This window comes from Hippopotamus amphibius, chromosome 6 (genome assembly GCF_030028045.1).
Source record: "Hippopotamus amphibius kiboko isolate mHipAmp2 chromosome 6, mHipAmp2.hap2, whole genome shotgun sequence".
Taxonomy (NCBI): domain Eukaryota; kingdom Metazoa; phylum Chordata; class Mammalia; order Artiodactyla; family Hippopotamidae; genus Hippopotamus; species Hippopotamus amphibius.
The window spans coordinates 82,735,767-82,762,390 of NC_080191.1; the positions used below are offsets into that span (position 1 = coordinate 82,735,767).

The 26,624-nt window shown below is 41.5% G+C and overlaps 1 protein-coding gene across 2 annotated transcripts in view; it reads right to left on the bottom strand.

Annotated features, from left to right (window-relative positions):
• Positions 1–26,413, bottom strand: part of RIMS1 (regulating synaptic membrane exocytosis 1) — a 480,485-nt gene extending 454,072 nt beyond the window's left edge. For both annotated transcript variants that reach the window (XM_057738946.1, XM_057738945.1), the window contains exon 1: positions 26,250–26,413. In XM_057738946.1, coding sequence (XP_057594929.1) covers positions 26,250–26,413 — 164 coding nt within the window. The remainder of the gene's footprint in view (positions 1–26,249) is intronic.
• Between the last annotated feature and the right edge of the window lie 211 nt (positions 26,414–26,624).

Below are 26,624 nucleotides of genomic sequence, written 5' to 3' on the forward strand. Positions count from 1 at the left end.
GTTCCAAGAAATAAAGAACCCAGGGAAGGAATGAATGGTAAGAAGTAATTAATTTGAGGGTCAGAGATTTTGTTTCCAAATGTTTCATAACAAAACATATTTTGACTAAGTGAAAAACCTATTACCTAAAACAACAAAAGAACTGGCCCTGGCTCTTTGAAAAATGTTCTTGTACTCCCTTCTGATATAAGTTCATAGACTACAAAAAATGCAAGGCTGAGTGCCAGTTTTTAAGCCTATTTCCTCATCCTCAGATTTTTTTCTATACCTAATTCCAAATTCTCCTGTGGACTTGAATGACTAGTTTCAGTATATGAACTTGAAGATTTAATAAAAAATCTTCTTTGGGGGAGGGGGGGCAGCAGGAATTTGAGAATGTAAGGTCACTCCAACAATGAGTACGCCTGCTGGCCCTGGTGAGGAGAAACTGTTTCTTCCATTCGGGAGATGCACTACTGAGAGGAGTCCACCCTCCGAGGTCTTAAAAGGAGATGTGATGCGGTCAAGTGTAAGAGAAACAGCAAGGCCAAGTTCAAATGGAAGCCCTATAAGGGCTGCAATATGTGTTTCTTCCATATACTGATGCTTCAGGGCCAGATGATACCTCAAACTTTGCAAGCACCACCAGATTTTTGACAAATAAATGCCCTTCAATCCTCCACCATTAGACTGATGTGTGGTAAGGAGGCAAAGGTTTCAAAAGTTTTGCATGTTTCAAGTCTCTGGCGAACACAATTTAGTGAGAACAAATCTGGCCAGTTTCTCTAGAGGTGATCCATCCAATGGACACACAAGAGAGGAATCTTTACCAATGGACATTTTTATTTCCGGGGCTAAACCCACCAAGAGACAGTATGAGGACCTGGGGGAAGTGTCTTTCCTTTGCTGTGGCCAGTTGACTACAAAAAAAAAAAAAAAAAAAGTGCATTTGCATCCTACAAGCATTTAACTTATGAGAATTTAATCACATGTATGTGACAGAGATTTAGACAAGAGTTGTTTAAATAGTGGAGAAGAATCCCTTCACTGTTCCAATTCTCTCCATAAGTATTTACCCTGAGTGAGCATGAGAGTTTTCCACCCAAGGGCAGGCTCAGCTCCTAGGTGGCTCTCATTCACAAAAGATCTCTCCAACTGAGTGACACTAGTGGTCAATGAATTCAGCGACACAAAGACATATTTTATCCAACATGGACCTTAAAGCATAAGCCAACTACATCATCTGGTGCTTGACAGAACTGCCTCCTCCAGGGCCGGAGGGTGAACACCTGTGTGGATGTGACAGACAGGATGTGTCTGCCTTCAATGTGGCTCCTTCTGGAGGAATTTTCAAAAGTAATTTCAACCATACAATAAGTCCCCTACATACACACCTTCAAGTTGCAAATTTTCAAAGATGAAAACATGCGTTTGCATGTCCAGTCATGTAAGGTAGTTCACACGTCTGACATACGTTGTCACGTGCGTGCATACTCTACAAGTGGTTGTGCTCTTGTATACATTACTGTACAGTACTGCATAGAGTACAGTAGTACTCTACCATCTCCCACCTCCTCTTCCTACTCCAGTCAGTAACACTTCTTTCCCGTTCACTCAATGCCAGCCCCTTTATGCCAGTTGTTGTACTGTACTGCTGTACCCTTCAAGGTACTGTACTGTAAGATTAAAAATGTTTTCTTTATTTTTTGTGTTTGTTTTTTATATATTATTTGTGTGAAAAGTATTGGTATTACAAACCTATTACAGTACAGTGTTATATAGCTGATTGTGTTAGTGGGGTACCTAGGCTAACTTTGTTTGACTTATGAACAAATTGGACTTATGAATACATTCTTGGAACAGAACTTGTTTGTATGTAGGGGACTTACTCTACTCAAGCTTGGCCTGACCTACTGCATTGCCTTGGGAACCGAAGCCCCAAATTAGATTTGACTGCACCATCATTGTCACACTTGCAATCTCTTCTAAACCAGTCTCCCTCCTGGAGCCAGACTCACAGACGCCTCTCATTCTTTGGAGCTGTAAGTCCTCTCAGGTTCTTTTTGTTGTTTACTAGAATGAAGGATTGGAAAACATTATTTAACCTTTGGCTTGGAGCAAACTTTGGAGCTATCGGATGGTACCGTTTACACACTTTCCTTGGAATGTCCAAATTTACTTAGAAATAACCCCCAGTAACTTCCTTTGTCCCCTGTGTCTTCACTCTACCGAAGGCACAGGGCATACATGCAAAGGTACCCCCCAAATGACATTGTGTGTACCACACATCACCCAAAACATGTATGAAGTATGTCTAAAAGTAATCCTGGATCACAAAGGATACAGAACAGAGCAAGGGGCCATGTTCCTTGATGAGACCAAGAAAGTGAGCAGGAAAAAATAAATTCAAGTCATACAATCTGGACAATTATTCAGAGTAGCAGAAGCAGGCATTTAGTCAACTTCTGCCAGTATGGCCCTCAGAAATATAAATCTCTCACTTCATAGTCTTCAAAATCTGTTTTATAAAACACCCAAATGTGTATGAAAATTACAAAACATTGGTAATTGCAAATTATCAATATAGAATATGAGATTTCATGCCTGGTTAAAAAATCATATTATTCCAAGGGTTTGGTAAGCATAATGTGGCCCAGTGTGTAACCATGGACTGGGTGTCATGTACCAACTAGCCACCAGCAGCTATGCCAGACCCTGAGGTCAGTCCAGGGACCTCACAGACAGCATAGCCACCAAAGTATGTCCAGTCCAAAAATATATAATATTTCCCTGTGTGCCAAAGCTTCCATAGTCAGATAAATACACTGAAACCTTTGTTTTCCTTTGTTCTCCATCCTCCTAAAGTTACATGTATTAAAAATATGGACTATTCTGATATCACCCTGAAGCCTTGGACTGTCAGCTTAGCTGAGAGTCTAACAAATGGGCAGTTATCCTTCATTTTCTCCTGATCTGGGAACAAGTGTGTGCAGAGAAATGCCTCTCTCTCTGTCTGATTTCCAGAGCTTTTCCAGACCGTCTAGCACTAAAAAGCTCTTTCCCATGTGTAAATTAACTCTCCTCTGCTGCAGCTTAGATCTCTCAACAGAAACCTGAAGGGAAGTCTCAGACCACCCCGCTCAGAGCAAATAATCAATGTTGAGAAAGAGGTGGGCTGACTCCACATCCAGGTGGCTTTTGTGTTCTGTGAGAGGAGGGCAGAGGGCAGGATGCCTACAACATGGGGGTGGGGGGGGTGTCAGGAAGTACAGTTTAGAGTTCAAACTGCATTGACTCAAAGGCTGAGTCCATACAATTTTTTTCTGATCCGAACAGCATACGTTCTATGATCACCATTACCTATAATTACAAACCACTTCAGATAAATTAAAAAATCACTCTGACATGTATGTAAAAAACAGAGCTTCCTGAAAGTTTATTAAGATTGGCAGTAACTTACAATGTAATTTTTGTTCATTTTAGTACATCTATGTAAGCCAGAGCTGGAACATTATTTTAATTAAGCAATTAATGAATTAAAATGAATGAAACAATCTTGAAAAATCAGAGACCCTGGAGGGTTAGATTAGAGATAGTGGAATCAGGTCTGGAACTCAGGATTTCCTGAGCTTAGCTGTGACGGAGCTGTGGGCTTCCCCACAGATTTCACAAAGTCAGAGTCAGGCTTTTGTGTTTGTCAAGGTGAAGGTCCTCAAATGGAGGCCACTAAACTCACTCGTGGTTGTTTCAGTCACGTCATGTTAGGAAAAGACAAATTCAGAAACATGTTTAGTGAATGTAAATAAGACATAAACCCCAAAGACAGTAGGATCAAAATATTGGTATATAGGGCAATCAAGGAAGTGGAGATTAAATGAGTTTTAACTTTCTCATTTTACCCTCTAATCATCTCGTTCGGGTTTAATACATACTCTGCAAAACAAACACTGACTCTGGCTCTGGGTCTTAATTTTCTAAACAAAAATATATGGTGGTAGGAGAAACACTGTAAAAATGTTAATTACCAGATAAAAAGTTCATTTAGGCTTGAACAAAACATATTGTAACATCACGCTGAAGGCAAAATAATAGGGGGTTGCCCAAACTTCACCAACAACTGTGCAGCCAACACAGCATCCTCTTCCTTTCTAAATGTGCCCTTCTACCTCATCCTCAGTTTCTGTTTTGGCTACCAGTAAATTAAGTACCCCACAGGCAGCCGCCCATAGAGCCAAAGATGCTGATTTCACCCTGGGAGGCTGACTCTCCCAGAAGGAGCTCACTCCTATCTGCCAGCTTCTCTCCAAAAAAGGCCTCCCTTCCAGCAGCCCTGAAAGGAAGGCTCAAAGAGTTGGATTTACCCAGCAGGGGAGAGCCCAAGGGCCAAACAAGTAAACTCACTCCTCCCCGGATATGACTGGCATTAGAGGGGAACAGATACTTCATCTCTCTCTTCTGGGAAAACTCCCCACTGAGGCTCTCAGATTTCTGTCTCCTGTAATGAGGAGGAGGAGAGAGCAAAGAAAGGAAGAGGGAGATAGTGCCTAAGTTCCTGCCCAAATTACCCATTATTTCTTCCCTAAAGCAATAAAAACAGAAACCGAAAGCCCAAGAATGCCCTCTTTGGGGGTGGAGGGGCAGGAATACCAGCCCACTGGAATCAAGAGTCCATAGGGTAAATGGACACAGAATCGTCCGCCTTCACATTGCCCACTGCTCCTATCAACCTGCAGTGTGAAAGATTTAGTGATGCCTGGTGGGATAAAGGTAGACACATTAGCCTCTTAATTTCAAATTTGAAGGAGACAAAAGTAAGGATTAATTCTCAAACTTACACTGATTCTTTTAAGTCACTGCTATATTAAGTATAAAGAAAATTCTAGAAAGAGCTTTATCTTTGAGAAAATTTGCACTAAATTCAAATTACCAGAGTTTCACCAACAAAACACAGGCCATTATTATGTGCACTTGATTTTCTCATGAGCTAAAAGCATGCATTTGATGTATGTGGTGTTATATATGTATATATATATAAATATATATATATATGTACACACACATGCTATGAGCTAGAACTTGGTAGTGATGGTTAGATGTTTTATTATATATAAATCTCAGCAAAGGTGCAGAAAATATTAGAAAATTATTCCATTACTCCTAATTTTGTAGAAAAATATAACATTATTCCAATTATTCACCAGTATAAGCTCATACTACCTTTCATTTAAACAATGTTTTTGAAGACCATTTCTTATATTTTATTCAGATTTTATTATGAGTGTTTACTCAGGAATAACTTTGATTCAATGTGGAAATCTGTTAATTTTTGAAATAAGGCAGTCTTGTACAAAGATTATTTCCTGTTGGAAATAGGATATATGAGTTTCAAACTGTCTCACTGGATACAGACCATATGAATTATGTATGTAAATCCCTAGGCATTCATCTGAGATTATAAACTAAATAGGTGAATCAAAATGTCTATTTAGTGAAACAACAAAAGGGAAGAATTAAACCTGTGGGCATAACACTCGGTAAACCTATTCCAAACTGCTGCTAAAATAAGGATATTACCCTAGTTGGACAGAAAAAAGCACCCACCTTCTTCTGTGTGTTCCTAAAGCTCAGGTAACTGCATTGTGCTAAAACCACACCAATGTATAGGGGTACTGGGCTCAGCACACAGTCTGAACTGGGGCTCCAATTGTGATTTAACATTCCTTTATACAGCATCAACACAGCAAGTTTTGTACTTCTGAGCTGAAATAGGGCTCACACAGCACATTTGCACCTGTCTTTATATTCAAAGAGATGTGAATACTGGGTGCATAGGACTATTTACATTGACGCTATTATAAATAACAATTATTATAGCCCAAAGTTGTTAACGCTGCCCATGGATGAAGGGCTGTACTAAGTGCACTACATAACCACTATTCTCTTGGTTACTCCTCCACCCAGCCCTGTACCACAGATGATACCCTGGAGGGATACAGGATTGATTCGGATCACACAGTGAATCCTGGAGCTGAGGATGCACACCCAGGCTTCTTTGATTCTGAAATTCACACATTCAGGCTTTCCCTCCCCTGCACCCCATAATAATTCCTACTACTAGTAGTGGTAAGAGTGCACATCAGAGAGCCTCTTCTTTATGACCTGCATTCAGCATCTTTCTGTAATAACATAACAATGAAGTTTATTGCCCAGTTCCTGGAGCATTCACTGCTCATGCTGTGTAATCTTGACCTAAATCATTTTTCCTCTATTTTCTTTTATGTAAGCAGGGATATAGTAATAACTGTCTTACTTGCTGACTTCACAGAGCCAGAGTAAGAACAAACAAGGAGTGTGCATGCAAGCACTTTCTGCTCGAGGTGCAAATGTTAGTTGTTGATAATAATACTTGGTCATAAAAGAAGCATACTGGACTCTGAGAGGGAAATTTCTTGGCCAACTAGATATTAGAGTTGAGAAAAAAGGAAGTCCCAACAATGCCCATATCTTGGATTTAAAAAAAAACTTCAAGGAGGTTAATGTTCTTTTTTCCAAGACAGAAGCCATGTTCCATGGGAAGTGTGGACACTCCCAAGCTAGTCATGCCCACTCCTGGATTTTCTAGATGTCTTCAGAATGTTCTCAGTTCACAGTCGCATTGTCATCTCAGGCAGGGCAGAGAGTTAGGGAAATGGGTTCTAGAGTTTACTTGGATGCTGAGGAGGCACTGGTGCTCTCTGGGATACACCAAAGTGTCCTCTTGAGCAGCACAGGGGCTTTGTCCCCACAGCCTACGTCAGGGGCTGATGCATAGGAAGTGCTCAAACATATTGTTTAAGTGGCTGAATAAACCTCCAGAGCTACAAAAGGGGTGTACTGGAAAGGGGGAGGAGTTTTCAGATATTTCCTTTTGCTGCAGAACTCTTTTTATCTTCAGTGAGATCCCCAAATCGCAAAACATAAAGCAGCTAAGGCCAGGATCTGGGGATGAAGCAGCAGCTATAGCACTATAGTACCTATGTGTCCATATCCTGCCCCCCACCCTTCTCCCTGTCTGGTCACTATCACTGCCCAAAACTCTGGGGAAAACCCACCAGACACAGTGTGAAAACCAGTGATTTGGACACTGAAGCCCCTTTTGACTCCATGAGTCTACATGTTGATTTCTATCTTCAATGGGTTAATATTTCTATACCAAAAGGAAAGTAAACTATTTCCTTTTTAGAATCAAGTAGCTTAATTGATAAAATATTGATGTTTAAATCATTCTAAATTGTTTACCCAACATCCACATGCTCTCCCACATTTCCTCTCCTCTTGCAGCTGCCTGGCCCTGGCCAGTGGTAGTGAGCAGTAGTGACATGTGTTCAATCAATCTCCCCCATCCACCCCTTCCCTGGCTGTGGCCATGTGTTGTAGAGCTCACTACCTCCTGATGGAAGAGACCACCCAACCCACAAGGAGCTGCCCAAGTGAGAAAGAAAGTTCTACTGTGTTAAGCCATGAACATTTGAAAGTTGCTTGCATTATTTTTTTCTCACAAATACATAATTTTAATTTAATGGGGATATGTAGACTGAACACTGAACAGATCTTCTAAAATTCACTTCTCTGTTCTCCTATATAACAAGGAGTTCACAGAGTGGAGTGCTTATGGAAGGCAAAGATGGTTGGGGAACAATGGTCTGAAGAGGAGGAGGGGATTTTCCAAGAACTATGTGCCATAGTTGACCCCAAACTTATGTCACTGATTGAAAATCCCATCATTGCATACCTTCCATATTGTTTGAGGTTCCAGGCAGATTGCCTTGTTTACAGAAAATTGGTGGGAAGAAATATTATAGAGCTAAAGGTTTCATGAAGGCACACCTTTCCAACTAAATACAGAAAAACAACAACAACAACAGAGAAATCAGTTCCCAAATGAAGTCACCACCCTCCATTTGTATTCATTGCCTCACAGGCATTCCCAAATATTCTAGATAGAGTTATAATTTAAGATTTGGGTGATATTGTAAATGCCCCAAAAGACTCGTACAATCTGGACACTCTTAACGATTGGTTTAAATATTCAATTTTGCTCATAAATCATAGGTTTATCTTACTAATGGACTTCATATTTAACCTTTGGCTTCTTTAAGTTTTTAGGCAGTTAAGAAATATTTAACGTTACCAAATTTCTTATTTTCATTTTCAGCTAAAATTATTAAGTGATGCTGGTCAAAGCTGCTCAGATGCCCTGTTCAAGGTGGGGGAAGGACTTACTGCCCAACATGGAGGGGATGCTCTTAGCCCTCAACTCTCCCTTTGAATTGTCCTCTGCTAATGAGAGCCAGCTTTCCCAAGGCCAGGTCCTATGCCCCAGGCAGCATGAATCTGGTGGCCGGTCAATGCAAGAATATTATAACTATTTTCACAGATCCCAAGGCACTGACCAAGGTCTTATTGGAACTGCACTGCAGCCCAGCTTCTCCCACTTTCCAACTTGCTGCTTGCTGCCCTTGCCTCATAGATGTTAATCCTGAAAGCACTGCCTAAGGAACTTCTTGCACAAGAATCTCCATCTCAGTTTGTTTCTAGGGAACCTGACCGACAGCAAATCTAAATTACTCTCTAACCACGAGGATGGGAAACAAGTCAAACTGGAGTGGTCAGAGCTTTTCCCATCACATCGTGTGTCCCAGGCTGTCCCTCACAGTAAAGGATGTGAAGCAAATCATGTCATTCTCTATTCTATATCCCCAAATGCTTTCAAGTCAAAATAAACAGGAGCATCCCGAGAGAGAGGACAGAACTTGAACTGAAGAGAAGTGTGTGAAAAAGGAGGAGGACAACGTATCTTGATAATGCAGTGTTAATTTACAGAGACTTCATATGCATTTGCATATCTGCACTCACATATATACATACCAATATGAATACATGTACTTATTAATTGAAAAATATTCTTTCTGAACATGAAAACAGAAGATGCAGACTTGAGACTATCTAGTATCTCTAGTGTAGAGAAAAACAAGAACTACAAAGTCCTAATCAAGGCTCTCTTTCGGCTGGAAGAATCAGAAACCCACTCAAACTCAATCAAGATGACACAGCCAAGTGTTCAGACAGCCTCACTGTGACTCAGCCCAGAGGTCAGGATCAAAATCCCTTTGCTTGGTGTATTAAGGGCAAAAAGGCCTCTCTTATCTGCATGTCTCTTATCTGAAAATCTCCCTCCCGCGGACTCCTCTTGCATGTGGCTTTGTCTAGAATCCTCTAGTACAACCACACTCCTGCTTCCCACCTCAGCGATTTCAGACTTTCTTCCTCATCCTCAACTCTCCAATTCCCATCCCTCTCAGAAGATGGCTCAAATCCTACTTCCCAGAAAAAAGGAAACCATCAGACATGAGGTCCCTTATCTTCCCAGTCACAAATGTGTGCCCTGGGTTTTATTCAAACTATCTTGTTTGCTATATTCTCTGCACCAACTTTTAAATACTCTTATTCTATTTAAATACCATTTAAAAGAGTCCCACCTTGGAGCTACCTCCTATACCTCTCCTGCTATCTCCCCATGTCCCTCTTCCCAAGCTTCTGGAAAGATCTGCCCATTTTAATTACATGCATTTATCAACTATGTGTATTTTGGGGGGGGGGCACATAAGCTTAGTTGCTCTGCGGCATGTGGGATCTTCCTAGAGCAGGGATCGAACCCATGTCCTCTGCATTGGCAGGCCGATTCTTAACCACTGCACCACCTAGGAAGCCCTATGTGTATGTATTTTTATGAAGTCACTAGTGATATCTCCTTGTTACTGAATCCCATAGCTATTTACAGTTCTCCTCTCATCGGATGCTTCAGCAGAATCCATTTTTTATTAATTCAGATATAATTTACACACAGTGAAATGCACAGATCTTAAATGTACAGTTTGATCAGTTTTGAGAAATGCATACACATGTATAATATACAGTCCTATCAAAATATAGAACATTTCTATCCCTCCAGAAAATTCCTTGCCTGTCAACCCCTCACCCCTCCTACCATAAAGCAGAAAACCAGTCTGGTTTCTAACACCATGGATTGGAGATTCATGTATGTGTTCACGTACCTCCGGTTTACTCCTGTTCATCACTAGATAGTATTTCATTGTATGAATATACCAGTTTTTTAGTTCATTCTTCGGCTGACGTACACCGGGGCTATTTCCAACTTAGAGCTATTATGAAGAAGGCTGCTATAAACATTCTTGTATAAGAATGTTTTCGTTTCTCTTCTATAAACCTCTATAAATAGAATTGCTAGGTCATAATGTAGAAACATGTTTCACTTTTAAAGAAATCACCAAACGGTTTTCTAAGGTGGTTGCACCATACTCTGCTCCCATAGACAAGGTACAAGAATTCTAGTTACTCATTACTTTCCCCCACATTTGATGCTGCCAGTCTTTTTTATTTTAAGCATCCTAGTGAAAATGCCTTATCCTTCTTGAAATACTCTCTTCCCTTTTATTTGGTGTAACAAGATGTCGCCAGGGTTTTATCCTACCTTCCGTTCTCTTTAATGTCTTTGCAAGGTTACTGTCCTCTTTCAACTTTGAAAAGTGAAGTTTCCTTAAGGCTCTTTCCTGGGCTTTCACTTTCCCTGGATCTAATCACTCATCCTCACCTGTAACCTCATTGCCACCTGTGCAGAGATGACTCACTGGGAGTGTACACTTCCAACCATCCTCTCTTCTGAGTTCCTATCCTATAGCCTGCAGATGCCAAATGACCAAGATGAGACTTAGGATCTCTCTTCCTTTCCTCCAGATACTCTCCAAATTTGGTGGCACAAATCAGAAGTCAACTTATATTTAACCCGTTACAAGGAAAAACGTGTGGCTTTTGTTTCCCAAATCTCTCTCCAATCCTAACATTTTGCCAGCCCCACGGAAGCCCTTGCTCCTAGCATCTCTCACCTGGATTTTCTGCAATAGCCTCCCCCTGGTCTGTACACACACCTGTACCTTCATCCAACCAGTTCTTGATAGTGGAGCCAGAATGGTCTTTTAAAAATACTAGGGACTTCCCTGGTGGCACAGTGTTTAAGACTCCACGCTCCCAATGCAGGGGGCCTGGGTTTAATCCCTGGTCAGGGAACTAGATCCCACATGTGTGCCACAACTAAGAGTTCACATACCACAACTAAGGAGCTGATGAGCCACGACTAAGGAGCCCACCAACCACAACTAAGACCCAGTGCAACCAAATAGATAAATAAATAAATATTTTTAAAAATACTAATAGGCTTATATCACATCTCTCTTCCAAAACTTTTCGTTCTTTGGATAAAAATAAAACTCTATTACATGACCTGGAAGAACTCACATTGTCAGGCTTCTGCCTATCTCTCCAAGACACTCTCAAGCCATCTCCCTTTCTGCTCTTCCACAACACTGGCTTCTGTCCATGTTCTCAGACTCACGCTTTCCTCTCCCACCACAGACCCCTTGTTCTCCCCACCTGCCGGGTACCTCAGTCCTTATTTGCCTAACTCCTCCTCATCCTCAGACCTTAGCTCAATCCCACTGCTGTTTCCATGGGGAGCCACTCCTGGCCAGCCTGATCTCAATCAGAATTCCTGGTTTATATTATCATATCAAAGGATAATATACTGTCCCGTATTGCATTTATCATAGATATTAATTTCACATTTAACTTTAACTTTGTATAAGTAAAATGCACCTCCTCCTGCAAAGGGCAGGAGCTATGGATAATTCTACTAACTTCATCACAATACCTGACACATCATAAATGCTCAATCCATTTTTGTTCCAAGGAAAAAATGAATGGGTATCATTCACTCTCCTGACCCCCGATTGTTTCTCATTTTCATTTTGGAAGAGAACCTTACTAGTCTTTGGCTGGCCAATGGATCATCTGGACTTAGATCGTGTCCATCTTTAGTCCAATCAGCATGGCCAGGTGGGCATCTATGGATATAGGGCTGCTTCTTCCAGAACAGCCACGGGGGCAAAATTCACAGAAAGGGTTGAGGTTACAAAAAGTGAGGCATGTCTAGATCACACAAATTCTCTACATGAGATAAAATTAACTTCCTTAAAAAAGACTTTATAGAAAGAATACTTTAAGTTTTCAGGTGTGTGGGTGTAAGATTTATATGTGCAGGTGGGTGGGTGAGATGGGAGTGTTCATAGATCTGTATGTGGGGTGCCATTGCCTCCCCATCCCACTTATTCTTTCTTTGGGTCACTGACCAACAGTCTAGCTGAAGTCAAACCTCCAAATGAGGGACAACCAAGGAAAGCTCTTCTCACAATGAACAAAGATCAACTGGCTTTTCTAAGTGAAAAAACAAAACAAGATTTTAATCTGCACATAATTCAAATGCATAGTAGTGAGGTAGGAGATAGATGGGCCCCTGGGCTGGACAGCTGGTGTTTGTCAAGTGGAGTAAAACTGAAGCTTTGTTCTCACCCAGACACTGCAAGCACAAAGCTAGTGGCAGAAGCTGAGCTCTGCTAAAGTAAAGAGACAAGGTGCCCACTCCTGAGGTCAAGGAAAACTTCTCTGTCTGCACATGTGTAGGAAGGCTCCTTGGGGGTCACAAAGGGAAGGGGTGCCACGCCATAATAAGTGTGGACATGCACCCACAGGCCTCAGTGGTGGGATCCATCTTAGCAAAAGTTGCACACCCATCTAGGGAGGGTCCTAAGACCACTCAGTTGTGAAAAAAGAGACAAGATAATTGGCCAAAGGTAAACAAAGACCCCAAAGGACTGTCCTATAAAAGTGACTTACTGTGCCCCTCCCTGAGGACTCCCACACTCCTCTAGGTGTGTATCTCTGCCTAGTTCCTGACTTGCTGTACTCTTCCTCATTAGAGAGGACGCCCATACCCTTTCTCTCTGGGTGTATATTTCTGCCTCCTTTTGTCTTATATAAATAAACTGTTTCTCTGTGTGCTCTTCCATGCACTGTGCTGTGTCTCTAATCATAAACTTTGTACCTGTTTTTACGGTTTTTGCCTCCTTTAAACATTCTTTGCTTTCCAATGAGGAGGAAAGAGCTAGGGCCACTTTGCTTCTAGCCCCTGGACCCTGGTGGACTAGTGGTTAGGATTCCTGGCTTTCATCCAAGCTACCCAGGTTCAATTCCTGGTCAGGGAACTAAGATCTCTCTTCAGGACCGCTCACTGCTGTCTCTCCGAGATGAGTAGGAAAAGCTATTTGTAATCATAAATAAATTACTGCATATAGAAAACACTGTCTCTTTCAGAGATGTATTAAAAATTAAAAATAAAATGACCACAGTTAAGAGGTATTGATACAACTTAGATATAATTGCAACAAATAACATTGCAAATGGAATCTTTAAATAAAGGATTTCTTGGTCCCTGTAAGTGACCTACTTACTTTGAATAACATTAAATATAACCAAATTCAGAATCAACAAAATAATTAGAGGTTCCCTTTGAGTTTTCTGTAACAGGATGTAATCTTATAGAGCAGGCAAATCAAGCCAAAATTGAAAACAAATTAATTGTTTGAATTTGATGCTAGTTAAAATAAAACCATGAGGAAAGAGTGTGACCGTGGAAAAAACACTGGACCAGGAGAAAGAAGACCCCAAGTCTTACACCTAGCTCTCTCACTAATTAATAAAGAAAAGCTGAAGGACCTCTGGGCTTCAGTTTTCTCTTCTATCAGTATGTTTATAGAGTTTATAGAGTTGGAATAAGTCTCCAGTGTCTTAAAAGTGGTTTCTTGATTGCAGCTCTCGTCAGTTGATGGCCTGGAGCACTCCATTCAGAAAGATTCTTAGGCATCTGGCATTTATCAGCAATGCTATTCCAGCTTGAGGAAGTCACCCGTGCATTCTGAGTATTTGCCAGCCCTGGACCAGGCAGCCTCCAAGCTCCCATCCCCATCTCAACTCGGTCCAGCTCTCTTGTGTCAAAGACCAGTGCTTCTGTGTCCTGGGCATGCAGACTGTGCAGCTCAGCTCAGCCAGCCCTTACTGAGGCCCCACTGTGTATCAGCCCAGGTTAGGCCATGGAAATTCAAAGATGAGTAAGAGAAGACACATGATTCAAGGAGTTTAAGTTTGGAAGAAGATGGATAAAGATGATGTGGTACATATATACAATGGAATATTACTCGGCCGTAAGAAGAATGAAATAATGCCATTTGCAGCAACACGGAGAGACCTAGAGATTATCATACTAAGTGAAGTAAGTCAGACACAGAAAGACAAGTATCATATGATATCACTTATATGTGGAAAATCTAAAAATTAATATAAATGAACTTATTTCCAAAAAAAATTGATCCACAGACATAGAAAACAAACTTATTGTTACCAAAGGGAAGGGGGGGATGTATTACGAGTCTGGGTTTAACATATACACACTACTATATATATATAAAATAGATAAACAATAAAGACCTAGTGTATAGCACAGGGAACTATACTCAATACTTTGTAATAACCTATAAGGGAAAAGAATCTGAAAAAGAATGGATAGATGTAACTGAATCACTTTGCTGTACACCTGAAACTAACACAACATTGTAAATCAACTATACTTCAATTAAAAAAATGTTTAGAAGATTACTTAACTAGAGAGCATTTTTTAATTAAAAATATAATCAGTGCAATACTTTATGGTCATAAGCATCTGATCTAATTCTAAATATGAAATCAGAGAACACATATTATGCTTTGAACTCTTACTGAAGTCACTGATGTTTTAATTCAAAGGAAATGTTTCCATTAAGCTTGTCCATCTAAAGGATTACTATTTAAAATGTATTGTTTACATCCTCTGACACTGACATTCAAATACTTTCAGAATGCTGTCCTTCAAAAAGTCATGAATGATAAATTAAGAGTACAGCAGATCACCTGAGAATCCTATTTCAATTTCACCTTGTAATATCTAACAACCAGTATGTTCTCTTCATAAATTCTGGCCAACATGTTTCTCTCAATAGCCAAAACGCTCAGCTCATTTTTTGCTTTCAGAATCTGCTGATAGAACTCTCCTGGTTGGAATAAACTTCCCACTCCAGCCACCTACTCATACCCTGTGAGTCCATCCAGCAGCCTCAGATGACTGCTCTGCTCCACGGCCTCTGGATGGAGTCATTCATTCACACACACAGTTTATAAAATCCAGGCACCTATCACATGGCAAGCACTGTGCTTATGTGAGAGATACAAATGAGTATGACCCTGCTTTCAGGGGCTGATGCTGAGGTGATAGTGTCAGGGGAGCACGGTTACAGGAAAGATGTGCACAGAGGACAAATATAAAACTTAATCGGGGAAGTCGGGGAAGATATGCCAGGTGAAGGGGTTAATGAGCTAATTTGAAAGGCTACGTAAACATAAGGTAGATGAAGAAGAAGGAAATTCCTGACAGAGCAACAAGCACAAGTAGAGCCACCAAGATGTGAGGCAGTGGTGGTGCTGGCAGGAGGCTGTGCGTGGACCTCTGAGAGGAGATGCAGGGTGCAGTGAAAGTTTAAGCTTTACACTGAAAGCAAAGGGCTTTTCCTGATGGGACGTGATCACATGGATTTTAGAAAGGTTCCCCTGACAGCAGCGTGGAGATGGGAGGAGGTCTGGCTGGCGTCAGGGAAGGAAATTAGAAGGTTATTGCAGTCATCCAGGGGAGCAGGCATGAGAGTCTGCTTGAAAGTAAAGGCAATGGAATTGGGAAAGAAAGGAGAAATTCAAAGGAGATGGAATCTGAAGGATTTGACAGCAGAATGAATAAGGGGTTGCAATGGTGATCTACCCACAGAAACAGGGATTCCAGAAAAGCATCGTGTTTAGGCAGAAAGTCATGAAATGGATGATGGCTAACACTCAGTTTGAAGCACCTATGGGACCTCCAGAAGGAGATATGACCTCCTGGTCAGGTACAGGAACCCAGAAATTGGTAGAGAATTCCAATGTAGTAATAGAGTCTTGGGATCATTATTACATAAGTGTGACGGAGTCCGTGACCAGAAACCACATAGAAAAAGGCAAATCAAAAGGAAATGGAATTACAGAAAGAAGGGCAAGAAGAGCTTCAAAAAGTCCTCCAGCTCTTATTATAATCACCACTCATTTTTCTTGCTAACTAGTCTTTTCCAAAGTACATTTTCTAAATATTTTCTAAAATGTGCACTACCTTACCATATCTGCCTCTTATGGCCAGGACTGCACTTTTCTTTTTTCACTTTTTTAAAAATATTTATTTTATTGAAATATAGTTGATTTACAATGTTGTGTTAATTTCTACTGTATGTACGCGCGTGTGTGTGTGTGTGTGTGTGTGTGTGTGTATTTACATACATTCTTTTTCGTACCCTTTTCCATTATGGTTTATTACAGGATATTGAATATAGTTCCCTGTGCTATACAGTAGGACCTTATTGTTTAACCATCTGGCCTGTGTTTTTTTTCACTGCACATTAAAGGAACAAAGGAAACTTCCACCTTGCTGTCTTTATAGAGGGCAGGACTAGAAAGCCATCCGACTGATTGTCTATCATAGTTCTACTCAACAGTGACTATTACAGCTCAGGCTTTTGAAGCTCCAAATACCACAAAATCCCTTTCTAACACCTGTGTCTGGAACAATACTCAGAGGATACTATCTTTTTCAGACTAGCATCAAGTTTTTACTCCAGGTTGCTATATAATAGGTCACTGTATTTGGCCTAGGGGACACAGACATCTGTAAATTAAAATATTCAGCCTAATTATAAGATTTTCTGTTATTTTATTTTCCCAAATTACATTTGATGACAACTGTTATGATCATTGTGAAGAATATCAAAGGAAACTCTTTTTATAATTTTTACTCTTACCAAAAATGTAATATCTAAAATATTTCAGCCAGCTCATATCTATATCCCTTTATTTCAGATACCAGGATATAAAATATATCTTTTTTTTCTCCATAAAAATAGGGTTAGGAAAGAAGACTTAAGCTCCAATATATTACAAGATAGAGATAGCTAAGGCAGATAAATCTGCTAAGCTGTGTGAAAAAAAAAGGAAAGCCATTGGGTTACTTTACTTTTGTTTTCATCTCTTTCTACTAAAAGACTAACTAATCTTTCTGACCTGGATAGAACTTCTGAATGTGGATATATATACACTATCCTATATTTGAAGAAACCTGTTACATTGATTTATGCATTCCTCAGATATTTTGTATACCATCTGCCTATTTTTTCTCAAATGTAAACCCCATACATCGAAAACAGAACAGCTAGCCACCCAGATAAAGAGCTTCTCCTTGCATGTTAAGAACTATGTTTAAATGACAAGAACAATAATGTGTCACGTGACATGTGCACTGATCACTTATAACTTTAAAATAACTTGATATTCTTGAGATTAAGAACACAACTCACATATCGATCAAGAATTCTTTGTGTGCAGAAACGTAATTTGGGAGCTAATCAAATAGATTACATAAAGTCAAGCAAGTACAGACAGAAAACTCCATCAATAACCACTACTACACTAGTTCCCATTTGTGGATATTCAGATCATAAATGAGAGCCCATGAAAAGAAGGTAAGCTATGTAAGACAGTTACATGATAGCACAGATATATTAACTGGTTTTCAATTCAAATCCCTTCTCTATGTAAACATAACAGCATCTCCCAAACAATAATTATATGATGTGATGACAGGAAATATAAAAAATATACACTAAATAGGATGTAAATCATCAGCAAGGTATTATCTTTTATATTACATAAATATATCTTAGTTCATTACGATTCCTTAATATCTAATTAAGCACTTTCAAACTGCATGAAATTACTTTCTATAATATTATCTTATTTTACTACCTAAACTTTAGAAGAATGATCAAAATATTGCATCCTAAAATCCAGTTAAATGTCTTCTCTAAACCACAGCTGCTCTTTTGCAAGGCCTGAAGAAAAATCTTAATAGAGAGAGTGCTGCACGCGGTTGCAATCCTAGTTACTGTTATTTGAAGTGTTTTGAACTTTTAAATTCAACTTTGCCATAAAAGGTAGGATTCCACTGAGAATCGATTAAAGATAACACCTGATTCTCAGCAAAAGCCCTTCCATTTGCCAAACAATGATTTTCAAGATTCTACATCTACAACTTGTTTGTGTTACTTATCGATAATTATTTATTGCTATATTTTATGATGATTAATTATTTGACTTTCTGAAGTTTTGAATGAATAATTTCATTCAGGGAAAGCAAAATTTATAAAGAGGGAGATAATTTAATTTATCATCTTGATTGAAATTCAAAATTGAGGGAAAGGGGTACTAGCCATAATTATAGCATGAATTTGGCATCAACAGATACTGTTCTGGGCAAACCAACATGTACAGTCACTTTCCTTTTAACCATTCTATTTTATATTTAAATAAATGTTTATGTGTATGAAAAGATTTTACAAGTTAGCAGTAGATGAAGGAATATCTAAAGTCAATTCTGCAGACCTAAGTGGACATTTCTCCAAAAAAGACATACAGATGCCCAATAGGAACACGGAAAGATGTTTGACATCACCAATTATTAGAGCAATGTAATTCGAAACCACAATGAGGTATCACCTCACACTGGTCAGAATGGCCATCATTTTAAAGTCTACAAATAATAAATGCTGGAGAGGGTGTGGGGAAAAATGAACCCTCATTCACTGTTGGTGGGAATGGAAATTAATGCAGCCACTATGGATCACAGTATAGAGGTTCCTCAAAAAACTAAAAACAGAGCTACCACATGATCCAGCAATCCCACTCATGGGCATATATCCAGATAAAACACTAATTCAAAAAGATACATACACCCCAATATTCATAGCAGCATTATTTACAATAGCCAAGACATGGAAACAACCTAAATGTCCACTAACAGAGGAATGAATAAAGAAGATGTGGTACATATATACAGTGGAATATTACTCAGCCATAAAAAGGAATGAAATTGGGTCATTTATAGAGACACGGATGGACCTAAACGTTATCATACTAAGTAAAGTAAGTCAGAAGGAGAAAGACATATCATATGGTATTACTTATGTGTTAAATCTAAAATATTATATAAATGAACTATTCACAAAGCAGAAGCAGACTCAAAGACAGAGAGAACAGACTTTGTGGTTGCCAAGGGGAAGGAGGGTGGGGGAGGGATGGATTGGGAGTTTGGGAGTCACAGACATAAACTATTATATATACAATGGACAAACAACAAGGTCCTACTGTATAGCACAGGGAGCTATATTCAATATCCTGTGATAAATCATAATAGAAAAGAATATGAAAAAGAACTTAATCACTTTGCTGTACAACATTAACTAACACAACACTGTAAATCAACTGTACTTCAATAAGATAAATTTTAAAAAATTAAAGTCAATTCTGCAGTATATTCCCCCTCACCATCCACAGAACACTGATCAAATAATTGTACATAAACCTGATGTAAAAATGTAAGAATATATATACAGAAAACCTGAGACATCCAGCACAGAATCTTAAAAAGTTCTTCAACACATACAATCTATTCAATCTGTCCCATACCCAACAGTAGACTGACATGAAAGAGGAACTACTACTTGACAAATATATGGCCCCTTATTCAACGAATTTAAAGTGAATAATTTATTAAATCCAGTAACATTAAAACCATCAGTCTATTTCTTCAAAATTTTTTCTAGCAAAAGATGACGGAATGACCATAAGCTAATTTTTCTCATTTTTGAATTAAGGTTGCATTTTAACTATTTCAAACTTTACCATTTTGCCCACATTGCTCTTTGTGCTAAAGACATTTATGTGCTATTTAATGAGAAAGAAAGAAGAATAGAAGGAAGGTAAATATAACCTCAGGTCAAACTCTGGACTCATTTTACCTTTGATCTCTTTGCAAATTCTCACCCTGGAGGCTGCAGCCCTGGCCACCCCCTCCTTGTTAGCATGAAAGGATGCATGGATTCTTCCACAAGAACCCACCTCCATGGGACCTCTGGTAGCTGCAATCATCACAGGAATAGATGCTCTTGGGATTCTTCTATAGTTTTAAAGAGTAAAGATAAAAATATCACCTTTTTGTGGTGCAGCAATTGGAAGTTTAGGGTTGCCTGTACTATCATGTTAAAGCCTCATAAGTTAGAAGGGCAGACATTATCACTTACACTTTACACAGGAAGAAACTGGGGCTCAGATGAGTTAACTTAGTGATGCTGACACCTACAGAAAGTGACAGTGTTAAGAGCAGAATCTAGTCTACTGCTCTAACTATCTGATGCTCACCTCCCTTTCTGGCCAGGGCAGTTTTGAAACGATAGGAACTAAGCCAACATCAGGCTAAAACAGACTTTCTCTTTACTCTACCCAACAGCCCAATGCCTGACCCAACTCTCATACCTTACACAATGGTCTTATTGTTGAATTGAATATCACATGATACTTTGTTAGAAAGAGCCTACTTAACACATAAAATTCAGAACAACAGTGGGAAGAAGAGAGGACCTTGTAGTTGAGGAACATGGTGGGAAAAGGGAAGGCATTTGAGGACACTGTGAGAAGACAAGCTAGACCAGAGAGCCCAGGTGTTCTCGAGGTTAGCCAGTCACACATGGCCAGATCCAGAGCTCAGAGACAGGAGGCCTCAGAAAAGGCTAAGAAATGCCACGAGTCACATGGCATCTTTCTTGCCCCTTTTAAGTTTATTTTCCGATCAAATGTGAAGGCATAGAGCTAGTTCTGGGAATTTCACTAACAGAAATGAATAATATAGTCACAGAGTAGACCTCTTAAGAGGTCAGCATGAGGCAGAGTAAAGTATGTAATGTATCCAACCACATGCCAAATTTTAAGCTCCTTCCCCAACAGAAGAGGGAAACAAACCCCACAAGACCCACAGCCTGATGCACTTTTGAAAAGACTTACAAGGACACTATAGATCTGGAGTCCATGTGGGTGGGTTCTGGGCTCTTATTACTTTAGTTGCCATGTGCCTCGGGCCAACTAAGTTCAACTCTCAGCACCAGCTCTAAGATATCCAACTCCCATCACAGGGCAAAATGTAGAAAGTTGTTTAAAAATATAAAATAGTCCATAAAGATTAATGAAATGCATTACAATGGACTTTATAATCCATGGTACAGCAAGCTTACCTACCTGGGTATTACAGATGTAGGAAGACAGTAATGTTATTGCAGGAATTGCTACTTGATATCTTAGCAGGAAGCTGGCTCTTACTGCACAGGTTAAACTCAGACCACTTCCTCATCTAACCAGTTGAGCAAGTAACACTCCCAAGATGCTGTGTTTCTATTCAAGTCTGCAAGGGTGCCTAGAGCCCACACTGGTTTCCATATTCTACTCCAGACTTAGCAATCTATTTACTTTCAGCAATGGTGCCCCTCACTTCTGGTTAACAAGAAATACACAGAGGTAAAAGAGAGTCAAGAAAGGTTGGCGAAAATGTGAACTAAATGTTATGTTTCTTACCCTTTATTTTCTTTGGATAATGGCTTACTTCTTTCAGTTTTTTAGGCCTTCCGTTTCTAAATTTTCTCCATGAGCTTTTGGGCATGCACATATACTAAGATAGATTTTTGTTGAAGCAGAAAACTGCAATAGTTCAGGGATAACCTTCCCTAAATTTCACCTTCTCCACCAGGGATGTGAAGGAGACTAGACTCTGGGTGATAGGGTACATTTCCTCTCCTAGACTTTCCTACTTAACACAGCATCTGGGATCATGTAGACATCTGCTCATGCTTTAGCAGCTTTCTCAAATTACTATCTCCTTTTTTTCTTGTTCCTTCTTACTAATATCTGCCTCAGCAAAATGAGAGAATATTTTGGGGTGTAAGATATGAAAATCTTTGCAAACCTCAATGAAAACATGACACCTGCATTCCTGGGGACTCTGTCCTCACTTCACCCAAGCTACCCCCGGCTACCTTTCCTTCTTTTCCCAGTTGCTAATTGAGCTTTCTGGATACATTTTGGGTCACAATATTGGTTGGAAGGAGAAAAAAGAGAAAGAAAAGCTGAAGGTACAAGGTTTCTACCCCTCTACTTTGTCTCTCCTCTCACAAAGGAAGTAGATATTACATTTGTTTGAAGAATTAGTGGGTGTAAGTCCAAAGTCAATATTCTTTATAAATCAATTCACACAATGAATTGCAGGATTTATAAGAAAAATAGAACTTCCTAGAATACCAATTTAATTTTCTTGCCCACATTTATACAATTTAAGAGACAGAACTAGATTTGAACTCCAAATGCTTGGATCCAATGTTAATGGACTTTCCATCATGCTTTTTATTATCTTCAAACTGGAGACAATGCCCTTGCCCTCCATTTGCTGGGAAACTCTATTAAGAGTGTGGGTGCAGCTCCAGGGTCTCCTATAATCAGTAGCTGATCTTCTGAGTCAGCCTAACCCGCCAACCCCCTTTTCTGAAACTGAGGGAAGAACTGACATTAATTTAAGGAAGCAGTAGATGAAATACAGGCTTCTTCTTGGTAGAAGGAGAGTGCAGCATGTGGAGAAGATACTTAGACTTAGAATAAAAGGTCTGGGTTTGAATCCTGGTTGGGCCATATTATGTGAGTAGGTTCAAGGTATTATAGGAACCCTCTGAGTGCAGGATGAGGACATTATACGACCCTGTTTACCTTTTGCACAGGTCGTTTGTGAGAATCTAAATATACATATATTGAACTTGAACACAGTTCAACTTTTTGGCATTTGATTCAATAACCACTTAGAATAATGGCCAGCATGGGGTAAATGCTCAATAAATGTTAGTAGTTCTATTAAATATTCCCACACAGTTCTCAGTTCCCAGCCTCTAGCCATCGTTTTCACTCTCTGCTTCAATATTGTTTCTCTTGCCTTGCTTCTCTGTCGCTCCTTCCTCTGTGAAGCTTTTATAAAAAGGGAATAAGATTTTAGATCTAATGAAATCTTCTCTGATTTAGGTCCCAGATAAAGCAGTTCTCAACCCATGTAATATATTGGCTCTTGGTGTCTGGTGACAGTTACTTGAAGGAGTATTCATTGAGGAAGTTAGCTTTCAAAAAACTTCTAGAACACACACTCACACCCACATCCACATACACTTACACACACACCCCAAAACCCTACTAAGATTAAGAAAGACCTTCTATTGGCAGGGAATTAAATCAACCATTAGAAATTATTTGCAGGAGTCAACTGTTTCTAGTTCTATGGCAATGGTATTTAAAGTTAGTGCACATTGCCAACAAAATGAATTATTTGTATGGCAAAGTTCTTATAATTTCAAGGAAAAAATTTTCTGAACCCTTGAAGTGAAAGTAGTTTCATTATTCTTTTCCATTTAAACATCTTTAAAGACATCATCAAGACCAAATTCAAGCAGTAATATACAGTCAAGGGTGATGAAACTACACAAATATATTTTAATTGGTATTTTATAATGTTTCTTTGGCGTAGTCACCCATTGGTTTTCACCCTTCTCTCTACTAATGCCTGTTTTTACAAAGCGTGAACAGAGAGCACACACAGTAGGTAGGGAACTCAAGGCAGGGACTCTGCAGTAATGACCAAAGTGAATTTTAAGCCTGAATTCTGTGTTACCAGGTAGCTTAGTAGGGCCTGTTGTGATACTAATTTCTCAGAAATGTGCAATGATGACCTCGAATTAGTACAAAAACTTATCTCCAATTTGACAACTATTTCAAAGCCTTGTGAAAAGCCTCCTGTTTTCCAATCTATTTTTATGCAAAGTTTAGAAAGGGACACCACCTATGACTCTGTGTCATTAAGTTGCCATACAGGTGTGTCATCTGAATAACCCCTAAGATCCTCAGTTTTTAAGACATAAAGTGCCCTCAAGAAAAAAGTACAGCTCTGTTCCACTAATTTGTGGACAACATGACAGACTTACATGGCAGCAAACTGGGGTTCCAAAACCTCCCTAGTCTGCCACTGCTCGGAAGGCCAAGACCTTAGCAGCAGAGGCTGATTGATAAAGTTATGACCGAAGCCGGGATTATAGAGGCTGTGGTGTGACAGCATCGCACACTGCGATATTTAGAGCATCTTTGCAATAAAGGAACACCACGTGCATGCCAGGGAGAGCAGTCATGGGTACGGCAGTGTGAAAGATGCTTTCGCCGTGAGGACTTGGAAGGTGTCCTTCATTTTTATTTGTCCATAGAAGCCCATAGGGTCTGACTGCTCCCAGAACTCACCCTTCCCCAGTTAGAACCCCTCTCTCTACCAGCTCTGAAGCAGCCAATGAAGAGGTGTGATGCCCTGTGCCTTCCCTTCCCGGTCGGACCGGTCAGGCAGCAGCCCGTGTTTTCCACTGGCTGTTGGAGGCCTCCATCCACCTGCTGTCTGCAGTGAACACTGAAAGGAACGGGAGCAAAACTGTGCATCTTGACCAGCAGAAGAGGTGTCCGGGGACAGGTGGCAGGGGCTGAAATCAGTGAGGACAGACGGACTGACAACCAGACAGACAGACAGCAGCACCAGCAGACACCATCCATTACTTCCAGTCTCAGAAGAGGGGAAGCCTGCAGCGCCAGGGACCTTCCACCAGGGACAGGCAGCAGATTAACAAGGTTCTGCCTCCCGCAAGCCGGCAGGCTTAAAGGCTTTGTTTTTTGGATAAGAAGGAGCAGGGAATTCAGAAACCTGCTGCTCTTCATAGAATCAGGCCAGCTCTGGCCTTCCAAGTTAATGGCCCCTCTCGGAGTCTACAATAAAAAGCCAGGGATGACTGAATTTCTCCTCTTGTGCTGTGACCGGCCCTCACAGTGCTCCCTCAACTTCCCCTTCTCCCATCTGGGCGGCAGCTGTGCTAGCGGAGACCCAGCAGGCTGGGGCTACAGCCCCCTCCAGTTCTCTCCTGCACTGAGCGGGGAGGAGGGGAACCCTCCCTCCTGTGGCAGCATCTTCCCTTCAGGAAGCCATCCCTGGGGTGGGGGAGAGGCTGGTGGGTGTGCCCTGGGCCCTGGGAGGGGTTGGCAGGGTGTCGTCCCTTTGCCACCCTCCTTTGCTCTCTGATAACTCCACATGCAACAGGCTACCTTTGGCTCTTCACGCCAACCTTCTGCCCCAGATACACCTTTTGGCTTTAACACGGGGTGCCAGGGAACTAGTCCCCATCAGGGTCTCTGGATTCCCTCACTGCCAAGTTGAAAACTTTCCCAAATGCTGGAAGACCTCTTGGGGAAGGCAGGGTTCACGTTGCCCTCAGTGCCACTGCACAGTGATGGGAAAGAAGTACTGGAGGCCAGCACCTTGTGAGTGGTTTCGCCTGAGACTAAGGCAAGCATCAGGGCAGTGTCACACACTCCTGCCTCTCCAGCCAGCAGACCCGTTCCCTCCCTAGACCCAGGAAAACCAGGCGCTGGATCGGCATCCCTTGAAGGGTTGATGGGCTTCAAAGTAGGAGGAACGTGTGCAAATATTCAGTCCCCTACTGTATGGCTTGCACCAGGAACCGAGCAGGCCCTGGAGGTCCCTTGGAAACCAGTAAAGAGGAATCTCTATTTTATTCAGACCAGAGTCCCCATCAGCTTCTCCCATTATGGAAAACTTTGCATTGCCAATGGCATTATATACGGGTAGGAACATGTGTCTTCACACAAGTCTTCCGTGTAGAAGACCGTGAATCAAAGGTTAAAGAGAAGCCAGGGAAGCAGGTTACCAAAGATGGCAACTGCCCAAAAAAAGACCCAACCTCGAGCTGTGAGATGAATGAGTAACAAAATGAACACTCAAAATAAGCATTTTTCTTACATAAATACTGGCACCATTGACTGGGGTAACCCCAACCTGCTCGACAACTCCAAGGAAAGAAGAGCTCTTGTCAGCAGCTCTTCGCCCACCTCCCCTGCCTGCCGCTCAGCCCCTGCCCAACACCTGCCCCGGGTCCAGGGCCCTTCCTTCCCCTTGGGCGGAATCGGCTCTTCGCAGCCTTGCACATCCCACCCCTCGGTGGCCCCGTGCACCCAGTCTTCCCCTGCACCTCGGTCCCCAGCCAACCTCTCAGGACTCCTCGGCTCAGGGCTCAGCGCATCCCGCCTGCCACCTGTCCCCCACCCTTCTGCCTGCCCCGGCCCCGTGCCCCCGGCCCCCCGGCGGGCGCCTCCGCCCGCACCCAGCACCCGGCCCGCCCCTCCCCCACACTCAGCCGGGAGGACCGGGTGACAGCGGTGAATGGCCCGCTGGAGGCACGGATGGCGCGGCCGCGCTGGCTTACTTGAGCATGGCTTCTTCTTTCTCCTCCTCCTCCTTCTGCCGGTCCATCACTGCCATGATGATGTTCCTCTCCTCCTCTGTCAGGTGGCTCAGGTCGGGCAGCTCGGGCATCGGGGGAGGCACGGTGGGCGGGCGGGGACCGCGGGGCCCCACGGCCGAGGACATCTTCGCGGCCTGCCCGCCCCTCGGCTGGCCTGGGCTGGGCGCGGGCGCACCTTCCGATCCACGCCCGGCGGCTGCGCCCCTGCTCGGCTCACCGCGGAGCCCTCCCGGCGGCGGCGGCGGCGGCGGCGGCGGCGGCGGCGGCGGCGGGGCCAGGGAGAGCGCGAGCCGGGGCTGTCATGGTCCTCCGCCTCCACCCAGCCCCGGATGCTGC